At 43.8% G+C, this 24,436-nt stretch overlaps 1 protein-coding gene across 9 annotated transcripts in view; it reads left to right on the top strand.

The window, feature by feature from the left end:
• The first annotated feature begins 333 nt into the window (after positions 1–333).
• Positions 334–24,436, top strand: part of RBMS2 (RNA binding motif single stranded interacting protein 2) — a 76,170-nt gene continuing 52,067 nt past the window's right edge. For 4 of the 9 annotated variants that reach the window (XM_030939080.1, XM_030939079.1, XM_030939081.1 and 1 more), the window contains exon 1: positions 2,132–2,386. In XM_030939080.1, the coding sequence (XP_030794940.1) occupies positions 2,321–2,386 (66 nt within the window). In that variant the 5' untranslated portion in view covers positions 2,132–2,320. Of the gene's footprint in view, positions 607–747; positions 814–2,120; positions 2,387–16,096; positions 16,171–24,436 lie in introns of those variants that run through there. The other 5 variants (XM_030939083.1, XM_030939082.1, XM_030939085.1 and 2 more) reach the window with 5 other exon arrangements.

The following is a 24,436-nucleotide window of genomic DNA, read 5'->3' as shown; positions in this document are numbered from 1 at the left end:
GGAGAATTGCTTGAACCTGGGAGGCAGAGGTTGCAGTGAGTTGAGATACTGCCACTGCACTCTAGCCTGGGCAACAGAGCAAGACTGTGTCTCAAAAAAAAAAAAAAAGTATCACTGAGCGATGTCTTCATTTATTTATTTACTGCATTTGGCTGCTTTGTTTCCAATCTCAGTTGCAATTCCCACACTGAGGCTGTCCCACCCTTCCTGTGTCCCTTGAGCTGAGCAGGCACTTCCTGTCCTATTGGAAATGAAAGTTAGAGACTGGGGGTAGGGTATGTATATTTACTCTGCAGAATGCTAATACTGTCTGTTCCATTATCATAGCAAAAAAGTGACAGGGAAACTAGAATAGAGACCAGAACTTCATTTGAGGGAGGGTTTGGGCTTAATATTTGTTATCATAAAACAGACAGGGTTAATTTATATCTCAAGAGAATACTTAGGATGGCAGCAAGGTGGCCTTATGAATGGATATGAAGGCTTTCATTTTATATCTGTATTCCACTTGGATTGGTAGGGGTTACTGGATATCATTCTTAAGTTTTTGGTTTCCTTTCTTGTTAAGGTTACTCCTACAAAGACATTCTTTGGAAACTAGTAGAGGTAAGTGTTGCAACTCTATTAGGTTCTTGACTCTGAAATTTATATCCCTTCCTAAGAATTTTGTGTTTTTATTCTGTTTGAAGCATATACTTTTTAAGTAGTTTTTATTTTGTTTCTTTTTTTTTTTTTTTTTTTTGACAGCTCAAAGACAACTCGAAGGAGATAGCCCAACTGTGGACGTCAGTTTAGACATAAATTCCAGGTTTGGTGAGTTACTGTAATTGTTTCAGTTTCAAGGATCTTAAAGATGAGGAAATAGTAGGGTAAAGTGTTAAATAAGATAGCCTGCAATCGTTAAAGAAATGCCTAGGCCCCAAGTGTCATGATATAGTCCCAGTTTGATAATTCCTTCTTAAGTATGAACTCATTCCTTGGAGAATCTGAAATAGGGGTGAGGGCATCAGCCCATTGGTGCGAGCCAAGAGAAACAGATCTAAGGATCTGAAACTAGTTATACCCCATACTCTATTTTGCTTAGCTCTGCTCTTTGGTGTGTTCCTCTGTTTGTTCCTTTGTACATTAAGATCACTGCAAATGGGCCAGGTGTGGTGGCTCACACATGTAATCCCAGCACTTTGGGAGGTTGAGTGGGCAGATCACTTGAGGTCAAGAGTTCGAGACCAGCCTGTCCAACATGGCAAAACCCCATCCCTACTAAACAACACAAAAATCAGCTGGATGTGGTGGTGGGTACCTGTAATCCCAGCTACTCGAGAAGCTGAGGCAGGAGAATTGCAGAAGGTGGAGGTTGCAGTGAGCCAGATCCAGGATTGCACCGCTGCACTCCAGCCTGGGTGACAGAGTAAAACTTTGTCTAAAAAAAAAAAAAAAAGGCCGGGCGCGGTGGCTCAAGCCTGTAATCCCAGCACTTTGGGAGGCTGAGAAGGGCGGATCACGAGGTCAGGAGATCGAGACCATCCTAGCTAACACGGTGAAAGCCCGTCTCTACTGAAAAATACAAGAAACTAGCCAGGCGACGTGGCGGGCACCTGTAGTCCCAGCTACTCGGGAGGCTGAGGCAGGAGAATGGCGTGAACCCAGAAGGCGGAGCTTGCAGTGAGCTGAGATCCGTCCACTGCACTCCAGCCTGGGCAACAGAGCCAGACTCCGTCTCAAAAAAAAAAAAAAAAAAAAAATTCACTGTAAATGTAAAGTAGGGGAAGCCCTGAACTTATCTCAAACACTCTGTCTCTAACTCTGGTTTTTTTTTTTTTTTAACGTGTTCTCCAAGGCAATGTCTCAGGAGCCCCTTTAAAATCAAGCTTGAAATCTTATAGCTGAGATCTAAGGGTGGAAATAAAGCCCTTGTTGTCTTTATATGAGAATCAGAACTTGTTCATAGAGGAAAGGGAATAAATTTGAAAGGGGTTAGACCTAAGAACTCTGCTTTCTAGCTTTAATTCCTGAGACTGTGAAAAACAAACAAAAAAATAACATCTTGGGCATTAGGACCCAGTCGAAGTGCCTCTGCCTCATTCAGACTCTGTTAACTTCTCTCAGTGACGTAAAGGAGCAGCCCGAGCTCATTCTCTGCCCGCAGCCCCCCTTCATCTCTCCCCTCCTGCTCCTTTTCTCCTCCTTTCTCCTCCCCCTCCCTTTTTTCCTCCCTCCCTCTCCCCCTTTCCCTCGCTCCCCTCCTCCCTCCCTCCCCGTCTTTCTTACCCCCTCCCTTTCTCTCGCTCTCTCTCACTCGTTCCCTAACATTAAAGAGAAAATGCTGCTATCGGTGACTTCCAGGCCCGGGATTTCGACTTTTGGCTACAATAGAAACAACAAGAAGGTAGGGAAAAGCGCTTTTTTGGTATCTAGCTACTTCTTTTTCTGGGGATCTGGCAATGCCCTTGGTTTTTACATTCTTTTTAAAGAGGGGAAGGGGATTTCTCTCTCAAGATTCCTAATTCCTCACCGTGCTTCTCCCTTTTCCACTACTTCTTTCGGCATCTTTTCTCACCTGGTTCTGGAGTTCAAGGAACTTACAGTCTCTGTGAGGCCTGAAAAGACAGGGGAATTAAAAACAAATCAAGCTTGCAAGTTTGTATCCTTATGAAATGAAGTTAGTTTGACTTCCTGCTGATCAGTCTCCACAAGGATAATATGTCATCTCAGACCCTGTCCCCCAGTCCACCCCACCCCCCACAAGATTATTTTATTTGTTGATTAACTGTTTCCATTCTCTCCCCAACCTTCCCTCCTACCCAGACCACCAGTAGTATTAGATAGCTGAAATCATAGATAGTCAGTGAAGCCACAACAGTTTATCAAGAGCTGCGTATATTCTTCTAGACTACAGATCCTACCCCACCCAGCCTATAGAGAAGGAGTCTTGAGAGACATCGCACCTTGGGATTAAGGCACAGAGCGCTGTGATACTTTGGATCTTGCATTTGAGCTGATACTTGGAGCTCTGCAGATAGCCAGGCTTTGCAGTGACCCTAGGAGTCTTTATGATTAACCCATGGCTGCCTGAGAGTTGTGCTGTCCTTGGGCAATCTGGGGAGAGATGGACAATCTTGTCCATATTTGACAAGGAATATATTTGGCAGTTTCTGGCATTTCAGCGCACACAGCATACTGATTAGGAGGAATTTCATGCTGTAGCAGGAAGAAGACTCTACCCTCTCTTCGTGTTATAGCTGTTCTTTTAAGAAAAAAATGTGACATAGACATTTAGGGAATCTTTTGCTCATCTAATGGAATGTTGGAGGGTGAGGAACAATTCCTGCTGCTTTCTCATGTACCAATGAGATCATTACAGGTAGATTTAAACAAAAGTGGCTGATCAATGCAGTGGGTAAATGTTAGACCCAAAACACTTAGTGTTGATTTATGGGCTTGGTCTATGTGGTACTTACTCTGTTTATATCCTAAAGAAATATGGGTAGAGGGGAGAGGAAATGGGGAGCTATAGGTCAGAGGATACAAAGCAGTAGATATGTAGGATGAATAAATCCTGAGATCCAATGTACAACATGAGGACCATAGTTAATAAAATTGTACTGTATATGGGATTCATGCTAAATAAGCAGACTTTAGCTCCTCTTGCCACAAAGAGAAACAAAAGGGATAACTATGTGGGATGATTAATTTACTTTACTACAGTAACCTTTCTACTATCTATATGTATCCCATAACATGTTGTATACCTTAAATATACACAATGAAATTTACTTTAAAAAAGAAATGAGGCTGGGCACGGTGGCTTATGCCTGTAATCCCAGCACTTGGGAGGCCAAGGCGGGTGGATCACTTGAGGTCAGGAGTTCAAGACCAGCCTGGTCAACATGGTGAAACCCCAAATTTGCTGGGCTTGGTGGCACGCACCTGTAATCCCAGCTACTCAGGAGGCTGAAGCAGAAGAATCACTTGAACCTGGGGGACGGAGGTTGCAGTGAGCCAGGATTGTGCCACTGCACTCCAGCCTGGGTGACAGAGCAAGACTCCATCTCAAAAAGAAATGAAATATGAGTTTATACATATTTGTTGGTTATCAATGTATGTTTATATGTATATATGCTGACATCCCTTTATCAAATGTATGTATAGATAATACATTATGTATTATACATATATATTTGAAAGGGAAATATTTCAGGTGTCTTTATTCTTTTCAAACCTTATAGAGTACCATGTGAAAATTTCTTTCCTGATTTTTTTCCCTCCTAGTCTCTCAGGTTACCCAGAACTCATTAAAAGAAAATGAATTCCCAAAATGAATTGCTTCCCTATTAGAGTTTTCATGTATTTGAAGCTATCTAAACATCTCTTTTCATTCTCTACTCCCTCTCCCACCTTGGAGTATAGGAAAAATTTAACTATCTTCTAAATCTAGGATAGTATAAGGGACAAGAGGTATGGTTGTGGGTTTGGGTTGAAATCTCTTCTCTTCCTGATAACTGTAAGGTCTGACAATTCAGAAATTGTTGGGATTGGTAGGGGAGGTTGGATAGATACGTAATTACTAATTACTAATGTATTTGTGAATTCTTTGGGTTCTTATAAGTCAATGTTATGTTCAGATATAAGGATGCTGTATCTGTGCATTACTTTGTGGCTATGCATATGACTCCTTTTGTGCCTATATAAGTTTGTGAATGCAGAGAGTTTTCATATTTTTATTTTTACTTTTTTTTTTTTTGAGATAGAGTCTCACTCTGTCATCCAGGCTGGAGTGCAGTGGCGTGATCTCAGCTCACTGCAGCCTCCACCTCCCAGGTTCAAGCAATTCTCCTGCCTCAGCCTCCCGAGTAGCTGGAACTACAGGAGTGCCACCACACCCGGCCAATTTTTTTTGTATTCTTAGTAGAGACAGGGTTTTACCATGTTGGCCAGGCTGGTCTCAAACTCCTGACTTCAAGTGATCTGCCTGCCTTGGACTCCCAAAGTGCTGGGATTGCACTTTGAGTCGCCAAACCCAGCCCACATTTTTATTTATTTGTTTATTTATTTATTTATTTATTTATTTGAGACGGAGTCTTGTTCTGTCACACCCAGGCTGGAGTGCAGTGGCACGATCTTGGGTTCAAGTGATTCTCCTGCCTCAGCTTCCTCAGTAGCTGGGATTACAAGCGCCCGCCACCACGCCTGCCTAATTTTTTGTATTTTTAGTAGAGACGGGGTTTCACCATGTTAGTCAGGCTGGTCTTGAACTCCTGACCTCAGGTGATCTGCCTGCCTCGGCCTCCCAAAGTGGTGGGATTATAGACGTGAGCCACTGCACCTGGCCCCATATTTTTATTTTTATTTTACTTAATTTTTTTCCTCAACACTAGAAGACCAGGGAGGGTGTTTTTTTTTTTTTTTTTTTTTTTTTTTGAGACGGAGTCTCGCTCTGTCGCCCGGGCTGGAGTGCAGTGGCCAGATCTCAGCTCACTGCAGGCTCCGCCTCCCGGGTTTACGCCATTCTCCTGCCTCAGCCTCCCGAGTAGCTGGGACTACAGGCGCCCGCCACCTCGCCCGGCTAGTTTTTTGTATTTTTTAGTAGAGACGGGGTTTCACAGTGTTAGCCAGGATGGTCTCGATCTCCTGACCTCGTGATCCGCCCGTCTCGGCCTCCCAAAGTGCTGGGATTACAGGCTTGAGCCACCGCGCCCGGCCGGGAGGGTGTTTTTAAACTACAGCATTATTATGTTGCTCTTTGTCTCGTCAAGTAGGGCTTACTGTGTTTCTCTGTTGTGGAAAGTGTTATAGATGCATTTGCTTATGTAATTTGTGTATTTTCCATACCCAGTTAAATTTTATTTATTTGTTTATTTACTTATTTTGAGACAGAGTCTTACCTTGTCACCCAGGCTGGAGTGCAGTGGCACAATCCTGGCTTCCTGCAACCTCAGTCTCCTGAGTTCAAGCAATTCTCCTGCCTCAACCTCCTGGGACTACAGGTGCACGCCACCATGCCCAGCTAAATTTTGTAATTTTAGTAGAGACGGGGTTTTGCCATGTTGGCCAGGCTGGTTTCGAACTCCTGGCCTCAAGTGATCTGCCAGCCTCAGGTTCCCAAAGTGCTGGGATTATAGGCGTGAGCCACTGTCCGGCCTATTTATTTATTCATTTATTTTGAGACAGGGTATCACTCTGTAGCTTGGGCTGGAGGGCAGTGCCATGATCTCGGCTTACTACAACCTCCACCTACTGGTCTTAAGTGAGCCTCCCACCTCAGCCAACTTTTATATATAACTTTTTTGTTGTTTGTTTTCGAGACAGAGTCTCGCTCTGTCGCCCAGGCTGGAGCGCAGTGGGGTGATCTCGGCTCACTGCAACTTCCGCCTCCTGGGTTCAAGCGATTCTTCTGCCTCAGCCTCCTGAGTAGCTGGGATTACAGAGGCCCACTACCACACCTGGCTAATTTTTTATATTTTTGGTAGAGATGGGGTTTCACCATATTGGCCCGGCTGTTCTCAAACTCCTGACCTCAAGTGACCTGCCCACCTCGGCCTCCCAAAGTGCTGGGATTACAGGCGTGAGCCACCACGCCCTACCTATATATAACTTTTATTTAAAAGTTACTGTTTCTTACTGAAACTAATAAAAGTTATTGTAAAAATTTAACTTTGACTGGGCTCAGTGCTCAAGCCTGTAATCCCAGCTCTTTGGGAGGCAGAAGCCGGCAGATGGCTTGAGGTCAGGAGTTCGAGACCAGCCTAGCCAACATGGTGAAACCCCGTAAACACTGAAAATACAAAAATTAGCCGGGTATGGTGGTGCATGCCTATAGTCCCAGCTACTCAGAAGGCTGAGGAAGGAGGATGGCTTGAACCCAGGAGGTGGAGGTTGCAGTGAGCCAAGATTGTGCCACCGCACTGCAGCCTGGGCAACAAAGTGAGACTCCATCTCAAAAATAAATAAATAAAATAAAATAAAAAACATGAAAAGTAGGATTGTTTTATTTTGAAATATATACTTCACTTATCCGGAAAGATGTTTACTGAGGAGCCCATGACAGTCATAATTTTCTTACTCTTTATTGGATGGTGGTAAATACAGGAATGCAGTCAACAAGTGTGTAATGCCTAATAAAGGCAGACTTTTTCTCAGGAAGTAGTGTTAATTTTTTTTTCCTTTCTTTGGAATTAAAATAGTTACTGAAGGGGAAAAATGTGGATTTCAAAGAGAGATTCTGCAAGATAATTTTGTGGATTTTTTTTAAACACCAGTTTTAATGCCCTTCAATAACTTGGTTCATTAAAAAAAAAAAAAAAAAAAGACTGAAGTGAAAAGAGACAGGGTTTCTTCAATGTTTGAAGAAGTTGCCTAAGTAGAGAGATTTGAGTATAGGTGAGATTGAAAGAGGAAATGTTTGGGACTAAAGGAATTCCAAACTTGTAAAGGGCCTAACCACGCCTTTCTTGACATCATCTCCCTGGCATGTGTTATTATAATTTAACTCCTCATAGGATCAACAACCATTTCCTTTGGAAAAAAAGAAAAGAGACTGTGTTTAAGTTAGGATAATTTGCCTTCCCCAACGTACTTTTCATACATTTCTATTTCTTCTCAATGTTAATATATTGAAGACTGGTGGGGAGTAGGAGGTGATGAAAGTAAGGCTGACTGGTGGGTACTGCCAGATCCTCACTCTTTGAGAAGCTTGTTACCTGCAATTGTCAAGAGTGTTTACTCAGGAGAGAGAAGTGACAAACAGTACTGTAATCACTTAGTACTTCTAACAGCATAGAGAATTTTCTCTGTGTATGGTTACTACTTTTCCTTCTAGTTTCCATCAAATCAAATGTAATAGGACTGAGAATTAAGAACTTGTAGGTCTACCACCTCTTGACTGGGGCAGCTGTTCTGTTATCAGTGATAAGCTAACTCAAATGGTTAAAGTTTAGTGGTAGGCCGGGCACGGTGGCTCACACCTGTAATCCCAGCACTTTGGGAGGCCAAGGTGGGTGGATCACCTGAGGTCAGGAGTTTGAGACCAGCCTGACCAACACGGTGAAACCCCGTCTCTACTAAAAATACAAAAAAAAAAAAAAATTAGCCAAGTGTGGTGGCGGGCACCTGTAATCCCAGCTACTCCGGAGGCTGAGGCAGGAGAATAGCTTGAACCTGGGAGGTAGAAGTTGCAGTGAGCAGAGATTGCACCATTGCACTCCGGCCTAGGCGACAGAGCGAGACTCCGTCTCAAAAAAATAGATAGGCTGGGTGCGGTGGCTCATGCCTGTAATCCCAGCACTTTGGAAGGCTGAGGTGGGTGGATCACGAGGTCAAGAGATCGAGACCATCCTGGCCAACATGGTGAAACCCCGTCTCGGCCGGGTGCGGTGGGTCACGCCTGTAATCCCAGCACTTTAGGAGGCTGAGGCAGGTAGATCATGAGGTCAGGAGATCGAGACCATCCTGGCTAACATGGTGAAACCCTGTCTCTACTAAAAATACAAAAAATTAGCCAGGTGTGGTGGCGGGCACCTGTAGTCCCAGCTACTCGGTAGGCTGAGGCAGGAGAATGGCGTGAACCCGGGAGGCGGAGCTTGCAGTGAACCGAGATCATGCCACTGCACTCCAGCCCGGGCGACAGAGCGAGACTCCATCTCAAAGAAAAAAAAAAAAAAAAGAAATCCCATCTCTACTAAAATACAAAAAAATTAGCCGGGCATAGTGGCAGGCGCCTGTAATCCCAGCTACTTGGGAGGCTGAGGCAGGAGAATTGCTTAACCTGGGAGGCCGAGGTTGCAGTGAGCTGAGATCGCGCCATTGCACTCCAGCCTGGGCAAAAAGAGCAAAACTCCGTCTGAAAAAATAAATAAATAAATAAATAAATTTTAGTGGTGATGTCTTTCCATTGACCCCTCCTTTCCATTTTTAGCACTACTACTCTAATTTATGCCCTCATTATTGACTACCTTTACTACTGCAATAAACATCCAGCATGATCATCTTGCCTCCTATTTTTCAACTTCCCTATTCCTTGCCCCCAAGTAATTTTATACCTGTTGCCAGCACAATCTTCCTACAATCCAGCAGTCTAGCACTATTTTCTGTATAAAAAACTTCAGGTTGGGAGTGATGGCTCATTCCTGTAATCCCAGCACTTTGGGAGGCCGAGGCGGGTGGATCACCTGAGGTCAGGAGTTTGAGACCAGCCTGGCCAACATGGTGAAACCCCATCTCTACTAAATATACAAAAATTAGCCAGGCATGGTGGGAGGCACCAGTAATCTCAGCTACCTGGGAGACTGAGGCAGGAGAATTGCTGGAACCCGGGAGGCCAAGGTTGTAGTGAGCCGAGATCGCGCCATTACACTTCAGCCCAGGGCCCACAACAGCGAGACTCCATCTCAAAAAAAAAAACTTTAATGGCCGTATATTACCTGCTGAATAAAGTGCAAATTTCTAGCCCAACACCCACTATCTATCTGGCCTTTCCTTATCTTCCTCATCTCCCCCATCTCCCCCCTGCACCATGCCGCCTTGATTCTGTTACATTTGCTCTGCTAGCCAGTTACTTTAATGCAGTTTTCTGGATATACCTTTTGGTTGCTGGTTTACATTTCTTATTCCATAGGAGAATATGCAGTATGCAGTATAACAAAAAAATACAGAACAGAAACAGAACGAGGGAAAATATCAATTACAATAAGAAGTCAGTTGGAATTAAAAGGCAAGTATGGCCAGGCACAGTGGCTCATGCCTGTAATTCCAGCACTTTGGGAGGCCAAAGTGGGAGGATCACTTGAGCCTAGGAGTTCTAGACCGGTCCGGGCAACATGGCAAAACTCTGTCTCTACAAAAGATACAATACTTAGCTAGGTGTGATGGTGTGTGCCTGTTGTTCCAGCTGCTCAGGAGCCTGAGGTGGGAGGATCACCTGAGCTGGTGGAGGTTGAGGCTACAGTGAGCCGTGATCATGAGGTCGAGGCTACAGTGAGCTGTGATCATGCCACTGCATTGCAGCCTGGACAACTGAGTGAGACCATGTCTCAAAAAAAAAAGAAAAGAAAAAAAAAAAGTCGAGTGTACAAATCATAAAATTATAATGCTGGAAGATGAGGAGTGAAGCATCATCTTTGAATTTGTCGAATTTGTCAGTGTAAAGGTGGTTGATGACTTTGACAAGCAATTTCCAGAGGCATGGGGAGCAAAAGCAAGATTGGAATAGATTGATGAGTGAAAAAAAGTAAGGAAGTATAGATGATATATACACACTAATCTTTTAAGAACTTTGATTAAGATGTAGAGCAGAACCCAAATAGAAAGTAGGTAAAAGATCTGAATCGATGTTTATCCACAGGCTCTATGGAAAGATGCTTAACATCATTAGCCATCAAGGATATATAAAATAAAGCCACGCTGAGATACCACTTCACACCCACTAGGCTGTTTATAATGAAAAAGACAATAATCAGTAATCAAAAAGATAATCGAAAGGACAAATAACTCCTTGGCACCATGATGCCCAGGAGTTTGAGACCAGCTTGGGCAACATGGTAAAACCCCATCTCTACAAAAATACAAAAATTAGCTGGGTGTCATGGTATACACCTGTAGTCCTAGCTATTAACACTTGGGAGACTGAGGCGGGAGGATTGCTTGAGCCCAAGAGGTCAAGGCTGCTGTTGATTGCACCACTGTCTTCATTCTGGGTGACAGAGCAAGACTCTGTATCAAAAAAGAAAGAAAGAGACATAATATATGTGGAGTAATTGGAACCTTTATACACTTCTGGTGGGAATGTAAAGTGGTACAGCTGCTTTGGAAAACATCTTGGCAAGTCCTCAAGAGGTTAAGCAAAGACCCAGGAATTCCACTCCTAGATATATGCCCAAGAGAAATGGAAACATATGTTCACACAAAGACCTGTACATAAATGTTCATAGGAGCATTATTCATAATAGTTCAAAGTGGAAACAACCCAAATGTCCATCAACTGATGAATGGATAAATAAAATACATGGTGTGCCCATACAATGAAATATTATTCAACAATAATAAGGAATGGGGTACTAGGCTGAGTGTGGTTTCTCATGCCTGTAATCCCAGCACTTTGGGAGCCCGAGGCAGGTGGATTACTTGAGCCCAGGAGCTCTAGACCAGCCTGGGCAACATGGCAAAAGCAAAATCCCATCTCTACAAAAAGTACAAAAATTAGCCAGACATGCTAGTGAGCAACACACCTGTAGCCCCAGCTACTCAGAAGGCTGAGGTGGGAGGATTGCTTGAGGCTGGGAGGTGGAGGCTGCAGTGGATCACACCACTGTACTCCAGCTTGTGCAACAGAGCAAGACTCTCTCTCAAAAAAACAAAACAAAAACAAACAAAAAACACAACAACAAAAAACAAAAATCCCTAGGGGAAAAAAAAAGGAATGGAATACTGATACATGCTAAATGTGGATGAACCTTAAAAACATTATGCTCATAAAAGAAGCCAGTCATAAGAGACTACATGTTGTATGATTCCATTTATGGGAATGCCCAGAATACAGAAATCTATAGAGACAGAAAGTCGATTAGTGGTTGCCTAGGGCTTAGTGGAGAAATAGGGAGTGACTGGTAATGGGTATTGTGTTTCTTTTTGGGATAATGAAATGTTCTAAAATTCTGGTTATGGTTGCATAACTCTGTGATCTAAGTACCATTGAATTTATGCTTTATTTATTTAGAGACAAGGTCTCACTCTGTTGCCCAGGCTGGAGTGCAGTGGCACAATCATAGCTTACTAAAGCCTCAAACTCCTGAGCTCAAGAGATCCTCCTGCCTTGGCCTCCCAAAGTGCTGGGATTACAGGCGTGAGTCACTGTGCCTAGTCCTGAATTTATACGTAAATGGACGACATGTATGGTATGTGAATTATAACTCAGTAGAGTTGTTATTTTTTTTTTTTTTTTTTTTTTTTTTTGAGGCGGAGTCTCGCTCTGTCGCCCGGACTGGAGTGCAATGGCCAGATCTCAGCTCACTGCAAGCTCCGCCTCCCGGGTTTACGCCATTCTCCTGCCTCAGCCTCCCGAGTAGCTGGGACTACAGGCGCCCGCCACCTCGCCCGGCTAGTTTTTTTGTATTTTTAGTAGAGACGGGGTTTCACCGTGTTAGCCAGGATGGTCTCGATCTCCTGACCTCGTGATCCGCCCGTCTCGGCCTCCCAAAGTGCTGGGATTACAGGCTTGAGCCACCGCGCCCGGCCAGAGTTGTTATTTTTAAAAAAGATAGGGAGCAGAGAAATGAGATAAAAGCTGGATGAGGATAGCGGTGCTGTCAAGAGAGAATTTTCTTTTTCCTTTTTTTTTTTTTGAGACAGGGTCGTGCTCTGTTGCCCAGGCTGGAGCACAGTGGTACAATCATGGTTCACTGTAGCCTCAACCTCCTGGGCTCGACCGATTCTCCTACCTTGGTCTCTCGAGTAGCTGGGATTACCGGCTCACGCCATCACACTTGGCTAATTTTTAAATTTTTTGTACAGATGGGGTCCCACTATATTGCCCTGGCTGGTCTCAAACTCCTGGGCTCAATTTATTCTCCCATCTCAGCCTCCTAAAGTGCTGGGATTTCAAGCATGAGATACTGCACCTGGCTGAGATAATTTTCTTAAAGATGGGAGATGTAGGAGCCAAATATAAAGAGAATCGTGACCAATTACTTGGTACTTATTCTCAAAATATGCATGTTAACATCCCACCAACTCTGATCTTTTTATTGTTCTTGTGCCTTATGCATTCAGCCTCTGATCGTTTTTGTTGTTGCTTAATTCTGGAATTGCCTTTCATTTCATTTGTTTACTTCATTCATATTACTTAAATGTATTGAACTGCTGCAGCATGCTAGGCCCTGGGGGTAAGGCATGACAGTGGCCCTTTAAGAACTCACAGTCAAAACTCTCTTTAAAAATCCTACCCATCCCTTTAAGTTCAGTTGAAATATTACCTCTTATATAAAGCTTCTGCTAATCCCTCCATTTCCCAGCCCCAGAGGGGACTGTTTTTCCCAAAGGGGACTTTTTTCTTTTTCTTTTTTTTTTTTTGAGACGGAGTCTGGCTCTGTCGCCCAGGCTGGAGTGCAGTGGCCGGATCTCAGCTCACTGCAAGCTCCACCTCCCAGATTCACGCTATTCTCCTGCCTCAGCCTCCGGAGTAGCTGGGACTACAGGCGCCCGCCTCGTCGCCCGGCTAGTTTTTTGTATTCTTTAGTAGAGACGGGGGTTTCACCGTATTAGCCAGGGTGGTCTCGATCTCCTGACCTTGTGATCCGCCCGTCTCGGCCTCCCAAAGTGCTGGGATTACAGGCTTGAGCCACCGCGCCCGGCCTGGGGACTTTTTTCTGAAACCCCATAATGTTTTATACTTCTTAAATCGTGTTTATATGATTTTGCATTGTACTGGAATCATTTAGGTAATTCTCTTATCTTCATTGCTAGAGTGTAAGCTCTTTAAGGGTAGAGACAGTGTTATTCAGTTTATTATCTGCCCAAATACCTAATGTAGCATCTTAGGCCTATCTAGTAGATACTCAAAAAATATATCCTAATAAATGTGATTAAGCTATCACATTTAGTGCCTATGGTAGGCACAAAATCAAGCTTAAGCAAAGGAAGGAAGCATTGTGTTCTATACAAACCCTGAAATATGGAGTTAGATAGATCTGAATTTATTTTTTAAGTAATTATTTATTGATTGATCTGAATTTAAATGTGGCTTTGTCACGTATTAGCTGTGTGACCAGTGCCAGGTCTTAGGTCTTAGGCTTTCTGACCTTGAATTTTTCATCTTAAAGTACTGATATATTGGCCGGGCACAGTGGCTCATGCCTGTAATCCCAGCACTTTGGGAGGTGGAGGCGGGCAGATCACGAGGTCAGGAGTTCAAGACCAGCCTGGCCAACATAATGAAACCCTGTCTGTACTAAAAATACAAAAAAATTAGCCAGGCATGGTGGTGGGTGCCTGTAATCCCAGCTACTTGGGAGGCTGAGGCAAGGAGAATCGCTTGAACCTGGGAGGTGGAGGTTGCAGTGAGCCAAGATCCGCCACTGTACTCCAGCCCAGGTGACAATGTGAGACTCCCTCTCAAAAAAAAAAAAAAAAAAAAAAGTGCTGATATATTTTATCGAATTGTTTTGAGGATTGGTAATGTTTATAATCACATATCAGCCTGTATATTGGCTGTTATTTCTTTTATTTTAAGAAAACATTGTGGGCCGGGTGTGGTGGCTCACACCTGTAATCCCAGCACTTTGGGAGGCTGAGGTGGGCAGATCACCTGAGGTCAGGAGTTCGAGACCAGCCTGGCCAACCTGGTGAAACCTTGTCTCTATTAAAAAATATAAAATTAGCTGGGCATGATGATGCATGCTTGTAATCCCAGCTAACTGGGAGGCTGAGCCAGGAGAATCACTTGAACCCAGGAGGTAGAGGTTGCAGCGAGCTAAGATCATGCCATCGTACTCCAGCCTGGGCTACAAGAGTGAAACTCTGTCTAAAAATTGTGAACCTATGGAGTATAAAAGAGAAAAAAACATTGGTCAGGCGCGGTGGTTCATGCCTGTAATTCCAGCACTTTGGGAGGCCGAGGTGGGCAGATCACCGGAGGTCAGGAGTTTGAAACCAGCCTGACCAACATGGTGAAACCCTATCTCTACTAAAAATACAAAATTAGCCAGGCATGGTGGCACATGCCTGTAATCCTAGATACTAGAGAGGTTGAGGCAGGAGAATCGCTTGAACCCTGGAGCCGGAGGTTGCAGTAAACAAAGATTGTGCCATTGCACTCCAGCCTGAGCAACAAGAGCAAAACTCTGTCTCAAAAAAAAAAAAAGAAAAAGAAAAAAAATTAAATTAAAGCACCTTTTCTTCTTCTTCTAGCCACTGTTTCATTTCTCTTCTTTCCTTTACAGTAAAACATCTTGAAAGAGCTATCTATTCAAGAATCATATATACTTGCTGTCTCCAATTTATTTCCTTTCATTCTTTTTTCTTTTATTATCTTGAATATATTGTCTGATAATACAGATGTTTACATGTAGTTATAAAGTGTAATAATAGAAGAACACCTGTAAGAGGTACTCTCAAGTACTAGACTAGATTCATTGCCTATAAATTACGTACACATGAATTTCTCCATCTCATCCTCTGCACCTCTTCTAGAGGTAACCACTGTCCTAAATTCTGTATTTATCATTATCTTGCTTTTTATTTTATTATTTTTTTTTGAGACCAGGTCTCACTTTGTCACTTGGGCTGGAGTGCAGTGGCTCAATCATAGCTCACTCACTGCAGCCTTGACCTCCCTGGCTCGAGCAATCTTCCCACCTCAGCTTCCTGAGTAGCTAGGAATACAGGTGTGCGTCACCATGCCCAGCTAATTTTTAAATTTTTTGTGGAGATAGGGTCTCGCTATGTTGCCCAGGCTGGTCTCGAACTCCTGACCTGAAGTGATCCTCCTGCCTTGGCCTCCCAAAGTGCTGGGATTATAGTTGTGAGCCATGGCACCCAGCCCTATTACTTTTTTTTTTTTTTTTTTTTTGAGATGGGGTCTTACTCTGTCACCCAGGCTGGAGTGCAGTGGCATGATCTCAACTCACTGCATCTTCCACCTCCCAGGTTCAGGCGATTCTCGTGTCTCAGCCTTCTGAGTAGCTGGGACTACGGGCGCATGCCACCACAACTGACTTATATTTGTGTTTTTAGTAGAGACAGGGTTTCACCATGTTGGCCAGGTTGGTCTTGAACTCCTGACTTCAAGTGATTCAGCCACCTTGGCCTCCCAAAGTGCTGGGATTACAGGTATGAGCCACTGCGCCCTGGCAGCCCTGTTACTTTTTGAAAACATAGTTTTAGTTTTCTGTGGAGGAAAGTTAAGCCAGTTTACTTCTATACTCCCATTTTGGACTGAAAGTCTTCCCCAAAAAACATAGTTTTAAAATCATATTTAATTTACTTGTTTGCATTGTTGTAAGTACTTTATATAACTATCTGTAATTATATCTACATAATATATAATTATATAACTATTTTTTTCTTATTTAATCCTTACAACTTCATTATTATTATTGCCATCTTATAGATGAGGAAAAGTGAGTTACAGAGAGTTTGAAAATCATACTGCTAGTGAATGGCCCAACTGGGATTTGAACCCAGGTAATCTAGTTCCAAATCTGTGCTTGTAACCACTGCTATAGTCTCTTATTGCAGCACATAGTCTTCTGTTTGTTTTGTTTTTGTTTTTTTACTTTCAATGTTGTGTTTTCATGATTCATTCATGGTGCATGTAGATGTGTTTTATTCGTTGTTCCATGCTTTATAATATTTCATTTGTGAATATACTGTAATTTATCCATTCTCCTACCAATGGACTTTTAGACTGTTTCTAGATTTTGTTTGTTCATTTATGCTATTTTTGAAATTGCTGTTCTGAACATTCTTCTGTATGTAGTGTCCTTGTGCAAGAGTTTCTCTTGGGTTTCTACCTAAGAGTGGGATTGCTGAGCCATCAGGTATGCGAATATTCCACTTTGGGAGATAATGCTAAATTGATTTCCAAAGTATTGTACCAAGTCTGTTCCCATCAACAATGTATAAAATTTGTCATGGATTTACATCCTTTCCATTTTTTGATAATGTCAGACTTCTCTCATTCCCTCTTAAACCCAAACTAATTAGGCTTTTATTCCTACCACTCCACCAAAACTGCTCTTTTGAAAGTCTGCAGTGACTCATGTTATTACGTAAATGTTTGTTTGTTTGTTTGTTTATTATTTTTATGACGGAGTCTCGCTCTGTCGCCCAGGCTGGAGTGTAGTGGCACGATCTCGGCCCACTGTAACCTCCGCCTCCCAGGTTCATGTCATTCTCCTGCCTCAGCCTCCCAAGTAGCTGGGACTACAGGCGCCCACCACCACGCATGGCTAATTTTTTTGTATTTTTAGTAGAGATGGGTTTTCACCATGTTAGCCAGGTTGGTCTCGATCTCCTGACCTTGTGATCTGCCTGCCTCAGCCTCCTAAAGCGCTGGGATTACAGGCATGAGCCACCACGCCCGGCCCCAGAAAATGCTTATTTCTTAACTTGCATCTTAACCTATCGATAACACTTGACACAATTTATCACTCTATTCCTTGAGAAACTTTCTTCATTTGACTTACAGAATACCACACTCTCCTGGTTTTCTTCTCATTTCTATGGCCTCTCTTTTTCTGGCTCCTTTCCTGGTTTCTCCTCATTTTCCTGACCTCTAAACCTTGGAGTACCCTAGAACTCAGTCCTTGACCTCTTTTCTGTCTATATTTCTCTCTTCATAGTTTTATCCAGTTCTTGGACAGGTGCAGTAGCTCATGCCTGTAACCTCAGGCCTTTGGGAGGCTGAGGTGGGCAGATTGCTTGAGCTCAGGAGTTTGAGACCAGCTGGGGAAACATGGTGAAACCTCGTCTCTACCAAAAATACAAAAATTAGCCAGGCGTGGTGGTGCATGCCTGTGGTCCCAGTTACTCGAGAGGCTGAGGTGGAAGGATCACTTGAACCCAGGAGGTAGAGGTTGCAGTGAGCTGAGATTGCACCACTGCACTCCAGCCTGGGTGACAGAGTGAGACTCCATCTCAAAACAAAACAAAACAAAATATATACATATATATATATATATCTCCAGTCTCATAGCTTTGAATAGCATCCATATGATGGAACTCTCAACTTGGACTGCCCTCCTGTATTTTAGATTCATATATTTAACATCACACCTGACCGTTCCATTTAGACATTAATTAGATATTTCAAACTTAACAGAGCTCCTGCTTGTTCTTTACCTCCCTGCCCTGCCAAAACTGTTCTCCATCTCAGTAAATGGCAACTTCATTCTTCCATATGCTCAGACCAGAAACCTTAATATTATCCTTGACCTTCTTTTTCTCCCATAACTCCATATCTAATGGTATACTACTAGTATCCACTTTATTGAGCTGTTAGTAATGAATGCCTGGCACATAGTAAATGATCATTAAGGTTAACGATTGGCTGGGTGCAGTGGCTCACACCTGTAATCCTAGCACTTTGGGAGGCCGAGGCAGGTGGGTGGATCACCTGAGGTCAGAAGTTTGAGGCCATCCTGGCCAACATGGCGAAACTGTGTCTCTACTAAAAATATAAAAATTAGCTAGGCGTGGTGGTGCACACCATAATCCCAGTTATTCGGGAGGCTGAAGCAGAAGAATCACCTGAACCTGGGAGGTGGAGGTTGCAATGAGCTGAGATCGCGCCATTGCACTCCAGCCTGGGCGACAAGAGTGAAGCTCCGTCTCCAAAAAAAAAAAAAAAAAAAAATCCCAGCACTCTGGGAGGCCAAGGCAGGCAGAATACCTGAGGTCAGGAGTTGTGCCCAGATAATTTTTGTATTTTTTGTAGAGATGGGGTTTCACCATGTTGCCCAGGCTGGTCTTGAACTCCTGGGCTCAAATAATCCCCCCACCTCAGCCTCTCAAAGTGCTGGAATTACAAGTGTGAGCCACCATGCCTGGCCTGAGCTTCTTGAAAGAGTAGTCTGTATAGAGTCTCTGTTTCCTTACCTCCCACTCTTTTTCTTAGTAAGATCCTTCCTTCCTTCCTTCCTTCCTTCCTTCCTTCCTTCCTTCCTTCCTTCCTTCCTTCCTTCCTTCCTTCCTTCCTTCCTTCTTTCTCTCTTTTCTCTCTTTTCTTTCCTCTCCTTCTTTCTTGTTTTTTTGTTTGTTTGTTTGAGATGGAGTATTGCTTTGTCTCCCAGGCTGGAATGCAGTAGCATGATCTTGGCTTACTGCAACCTCCACCTGGCAGGTTCAAGCAATTCTCCTGCTTCAGCCTTCCGAGTAGCTGGGACTACATGTGTGCACCACCATGCCTGGCTAAATTTTTGTATTTTTAGTAGAGACAGGGTTTCACCATGCTGGCCAGGCTGGTCTTGAACTCCTGACCTCGTGATCTGCCACCACCCCCTGCCGCCCTCGGCCTCCCAAAGTGCTGGGATTACAGGTGTGAGCCACTGCACCTGGCCTATTTTTATGTTTAACTGTGACAAGTATACATAACATAAAATGTACCATCTTGAACTTTTTTTTTTTTTGAGACAGAGTTTCACTCTTGTTGCCCAGGCTGGAGTGCAATGGCACGATCTCAGCTCACCACAAACTCCGCCCCCTGGGTTCAAGCGATTCTCCTGCCTCAGCCTCCCAAGTAGCTGGGATTATAGTCATGCACCACCACACCCGGCTAATTTTGTATTTTTTTTAGTAGAGACAGGGTTTCTCCATGTCGGTCAGGCTAGTCCTGAACTCCCGACCTCAGGTAATCCACCCACCTCGGCCTCCCAAAGTGCTGGGATTACAGGCATAAGCCACTGCGCCGGCCTTTTTTTTTTTTTTTTTTTTTTTTTTGAGACGGAGTCTTGCTCTGTTGTCCAGGCTGGTGTGCAGTGGCATGATCTTGGCTCACTGCAACCTCCACCTCCCAGGTTCAAGTGATTCTCCTGCCTCAGCCTCCAAAGTAACTGGGATTACAGGCACCTGCCATCACGCCTGGCTAATGTTTGTATTTTTAGTAAAGACGAGGTTTCACCATGTTGGTCAGGCTGGCCTTGAACTCCTGACCTCAAGCAATCCACTCGACTCAGCCTCCCAAAGTGCTGGGATTACAGGTGTGAGGCAGCCACCACACCTGGCTCATCTTGAACATTTTAGTGTACAGTTCAGTAGCATTAAGTGCATTTACATTGTGCGCAACCCGTCTCCAGAATTCTTTTCATCTTACGGAACTGAAACTCTATACCCATTAAACAACTGCACATTCTCCTCTCCCTCCATCCCTCCAGCCTCTGGCAATCACTGTTCTACTTTCTGTCTCAATGAATTTGACTACCCTATGTACCTTATGTAAGTGGAATCATACAATATTTTGGTGACTGACTTATTTCACTTGGTATAATGCCCTCGTGGTTCATCTATGTTGTAGCATGTGTCAGTGTTTCCTTGCCTTTCACCCTGAATAATGTTTCATTGTATGTTCAGCATATAGCACATATTTGTTTATTCATTTGCCTATTTTTTTTTTTTTTTTTTTTTTTTTTTTTTTTTTATGAGACGGAGTCTGGCTCTGTCACCCAGGCTGGAGTGCGGTGGCCGGATCTCAGCTCACTGCAAGCTCCGCCTCCCGGGTTTACGCCATTCTCCTGCCTCCGCCTCCCAAGTAGCTGGGACTACAGGCGCCCGCCTCGTCGCCCGGCTAGTTTTTTGTATTTTTTTTTTTTTTTTGAGGCGGAGTCTCGCTCTGTCGCCCGGACTGGAGTGCAGTGGCCAGATCTCAGCTCACTGCAAGCTCCGCCTCCCGGGTTTACGCCATGCTCCTGCCTCAGCCTCCTGAGTAGCTGGGACTACAGGCGCCCGCCACCTCGCCCGGCTAGTTTTTGTATTTTTAGTAGAGACGGGGTTTCACCGTGTTAGCCAGGATGGTCTCGATCTCCTGACCTCGTGATCCGCCCGTCTCGGCCTCCCAAAGTGCTGGGATTACAGGCTTGAGCCACCGCGCCCGGCTTGTATTCTTTAGTAGAGACGGGGTTTCACCGTATTAGCCAGGGTGGTCTCGATCTCCTGACCTTGTGATCCGCCCGTCTCGGCCTCCCAAAGTGCTGGGATTACAGGCTTGAGCCACCGCGCCGGGCCTATTCATTTGCCTATTGATGGATACTTGGGTTGCTTCTACCTTTTGGCTGTTGTGAATAATGTCGCTATGAACTTGAGTGTACAAATTCACTCAAGTGTCCCTTTGAGACACTGCTTTCAATTCTTTTGGGTATATACCCAGAAGTGGAATTGCTACATCATATGGTAAGTCTATTTTTAACCTTTTTTTTTTTTTTTTGAGACGGAGTCTCGCTCTGTCGCCCAGGCTGGAGTGCAGTGGCCGGATCTCAGCTCACTGCAAGCTCCACCTCCCAGGTTCACGCTATTCTCCTGCCTCAGCCTCCGGAGTAGCTGGGACTACAGGCCCCCGCCACCTCGCCCGGCTAGTTTTTTTGTATTTTTTAGTAGAGACGGGGTTTCACCGTGTTAGCCAGGATGGTCTTGATCTCCTGACCTCCTGATCCGCCCGTCTCGGCCTCCCAAAGTGCTGGGATTACAGGCTTCAGCCACCGCGCCCGGCCTATTTTTAACTTTTTCAGGAACCACTGTCCTGTTTTCAATGCTGCACAGGGTTCCAATTTGTCTGTATCCTTACCAACACTTGTTGTTTTCTGCTTTTTTTTTTTTTTTTTTGACAAGTAGCCATCCCGATGGGTGTGAGGTGGTATCCCATGGTTTTGATTTCTGTTTCTCTAATGATTAGTGATGTTGAACATCTTTTCGTATGCTTATTGGTCATATGTAAATCTTCTTTGGAGATAAGTCTATTCAAGTCCTTTGCTTATTTTATTTTATTATTTTATTTATTTATTTATTTGAGATGGAGTTTTGCTCTTTTTGCCCAGGCTGGAGTGCAATGGCATGATCTCGGCTCATTGCAACCTCCACCTCCCGGGTTCAAGTGACTCTTCTGCCTCAGCCTCCTGAGTAGCTGGGATTACAGACGTGCACCACCACGCCCAGCTAATTTTTGTATTTTTAGTAGAGATGGGGTTTTGCTATGTTGGCCAGGCTGATCTCAAACTCCTGGCCTCATGTGATCCACCCACTTCAGCCTCCCAAAGTGCCTGGAATTACAGGCATGAGCCACCACACCCGGCCTATCTTTGGGATTTTGATAGGGATTACATTGAATCTGCAGATTACAGGCATGAGCCACCACACCCAGCCCATTTTTGGGAATTTGATAGGGATTACATTGACTCTGCAGATTGCTTTGCATAGTACTGATATCTTTTTTTTTTTTGAGACGGAGTCTGGCTCTGTCGCCCAGACTGGAATGCAGTAGCGCGATCTCGGCTCGCTGCAACCTCCACCTCCTGGGTTCGAGCAATTCTCTGCCTCAGCCTCCTCAGTAGGTGGGATTACAGGTGCCTTCCACCAAGCCCGGCTAATTTTTGTATTTTTAGTAGAGACGGGGTTTCACCATCTTGGCCAGGCTGGTCTTGAACTCCTGACCTCGTGATCCACCCCCCCCCCCCCTTGGCCTCCCAAAGTGCTGGGATTACAGGCGTGAGCCACCGTGCCCAGGCCCTGATATCTTAACAATGTTAATGCTTCCAATCCATGAGCATGGAGTGTCTTTCCATATATTTGTGTCTTCTGCAATTTATTTTAGTAATGTTTTTAGCTTTCACTGTACAAGTCTTTTGCCTCCTTGGTTACCCTTATTCTTAAGCGTATTATTATTTTTGGTGCTATTAGAAATGGAACGGTTTTCTTAATTTCCTTTTCAAATCATTCGTTGTTAATTATATAAAATTCAGAAATTCTTTTTTTTTTTTTTTTTTTTTTTTTTTGAGACAGAGTCTTGCTCTGTTGCCCAGACTGGAATGCAGTGGCGCAATCTCAGCTCACTGCAACCTCCGCCTCCTGGATTCAAGCAATTCTCCTGCCTCAGCCTTGCAAATAGCTGGGATTACAGGTGCATGCCACCATATCCAGCTAACTTTTTGTATTTTTAGTAGAGATGAGGTTTCACCATATTGGCCAGGCTGGTCTGAAACTCCTGAACTGAAGTGATTTGCCCTCCTCAGCCTTCCAAAGTACTAAGATTACAGGCATGAGCCACTGCGCCCAGCCAGAATTCAGCAATTCTATAAGTCTACTTTTGTGTATTGATTCAGCAAATCAGATATTCCTTTCTGTTATAGAGGGTAAAGATTTATTTATTTTTAAACCCCATGCCCTTATGTTCCAGCCTCCCCTTTCTTCCCAACTTCCGTGTATAAGTTGTGTCATGATTTTTAGTTAAATCAGTATTCAGTATTTATATTATGATTTTATAAGTATTATTTCTAGCTAAGCTGTATAATATGCTACGATAATAGTTCCTTTGTTCAATTTTTGTTTTCCCTGGAGTGAATAATTACCTTGTTTCTTAGTTTTATTTTATATAATAGACAGCATTTTTACATACCAGTTACTGTTCTTTTATTTTTTTTTGAGATGGAGTTTTGCTCTTGTTGCCCAGACTGGGGTGCAAAGGCGTGATCTCGGCTCACTGCAACCTCTGCCTCCCAGGTTCAAGTGATTCTCCTCCCTCAGCCTCCTGAGCATACCAGTTACTGTTCTAAGCCCTTTATAAAATTTAACTCACATAAACCTAAAAACTGAGAGGCTGGATGTTTCATTACATTCCAGCGTCACTGGCCTTCTCTTCCCTCCAAAGTCCCACCTTATAGCTTTTAACTGTGTTGTTCCCTCTTTCTGGAACGATCTCTTTCATTCTCCGAATGACTAGTTTCTTCTCATCCTTGAAGTCTTTTGTACTTGAATGTCATCTTTCTGACTAGTCTAATGAAAATAGGCCACAGCCTTCTTTTTTTTTTTTTTTTGGTAGCCCATTTATCACGTGGTTAATTATTAAATTATTTTATGATTATTTGATTAATGTCTCTCTCCCCACTAAATACCCCTGAAAATTTCATTAGGGCCAAAACCATGTCTGGTTTAGCTAAGCACTTTGTTCTTGGTACCTGATGTAGTGCCTAGTACTCTAACGTGATGAATAGATGTCAGCTCCTTTTATGTTTCAGGCACCATGATAAGAGTTTTACATGTATGTATGAATGTATTTATGTATTTATTTGTATTTACATATATTTATTTATTTCTTTATTGCAGAAGGGGATCTCACTTTCTCTCCCAGGCTGGAGTGGAGTGGTGTGATCATAGCTCACTGCAACCTCAAACACCTGAGCTCAGGTGATCCTCCTGCCTTAGCCTTCCATGTAGCCGGGACTGCAGGTGTACACTAACACACCCAGCTGATTTTTTAAAAATTGTTTTTTTAGGCCGGGCGCGGTGGCTCAAGCCTGTAATCCCAGCACTTTGGGAGGCCGAGACGGGCGGATCACGAGGTCAGGAGTTCGAGACCATCCTGGCTAACACGGTGAAACTCCGTCTCTACTAAAAAATACAAAAAGCTAGCCGGGCGAGGTGGCGGGCGCCTGTAGTCCCAGCTACTTGGGAGGCTGAGGCAGGAGAATGGCATAAACCCGGGAGGCAGAGCTTGCAGTGAGCTGAGATCCGGCCACTGCACTCCAGCCTGGGCAACAGAGCCAGACTCCCTCTCAAAAAAAAAAAAAAAAAAAAAAAAAATTGTTTTTTTAGAGACAAAGTCTCACTATGTTGCCCAGACTGATCTCAAACTCCTGACTTCAAGTGATCCTCCCACCTCAGTCTTCAGAGTAGCTGGAATTATAGGCAAGAATAACCACACCTGGCTACCTGCATTTATCTTAATCCCCACAACAGTCCTATTTCA

Source organism: Rhinopithecus roxellana, chromosome 10 (assembly GCF_007565055.1).
Source record: "Rhinopithecus roxellana isolate Shanxi Qingling chromosome 10, ASM756505v1, whole genome shotgun sequence".
NCBI classification, from domain to species: Eukaryota; Metazoa; Chordata; class Mammalia; order Primates; family Cercopithecidae; genus Rhinopithecus; species Rhinopithecus roxellana.
This window is presented reverse-complemented; position numbering and strand designations above follow the sequence as displayed.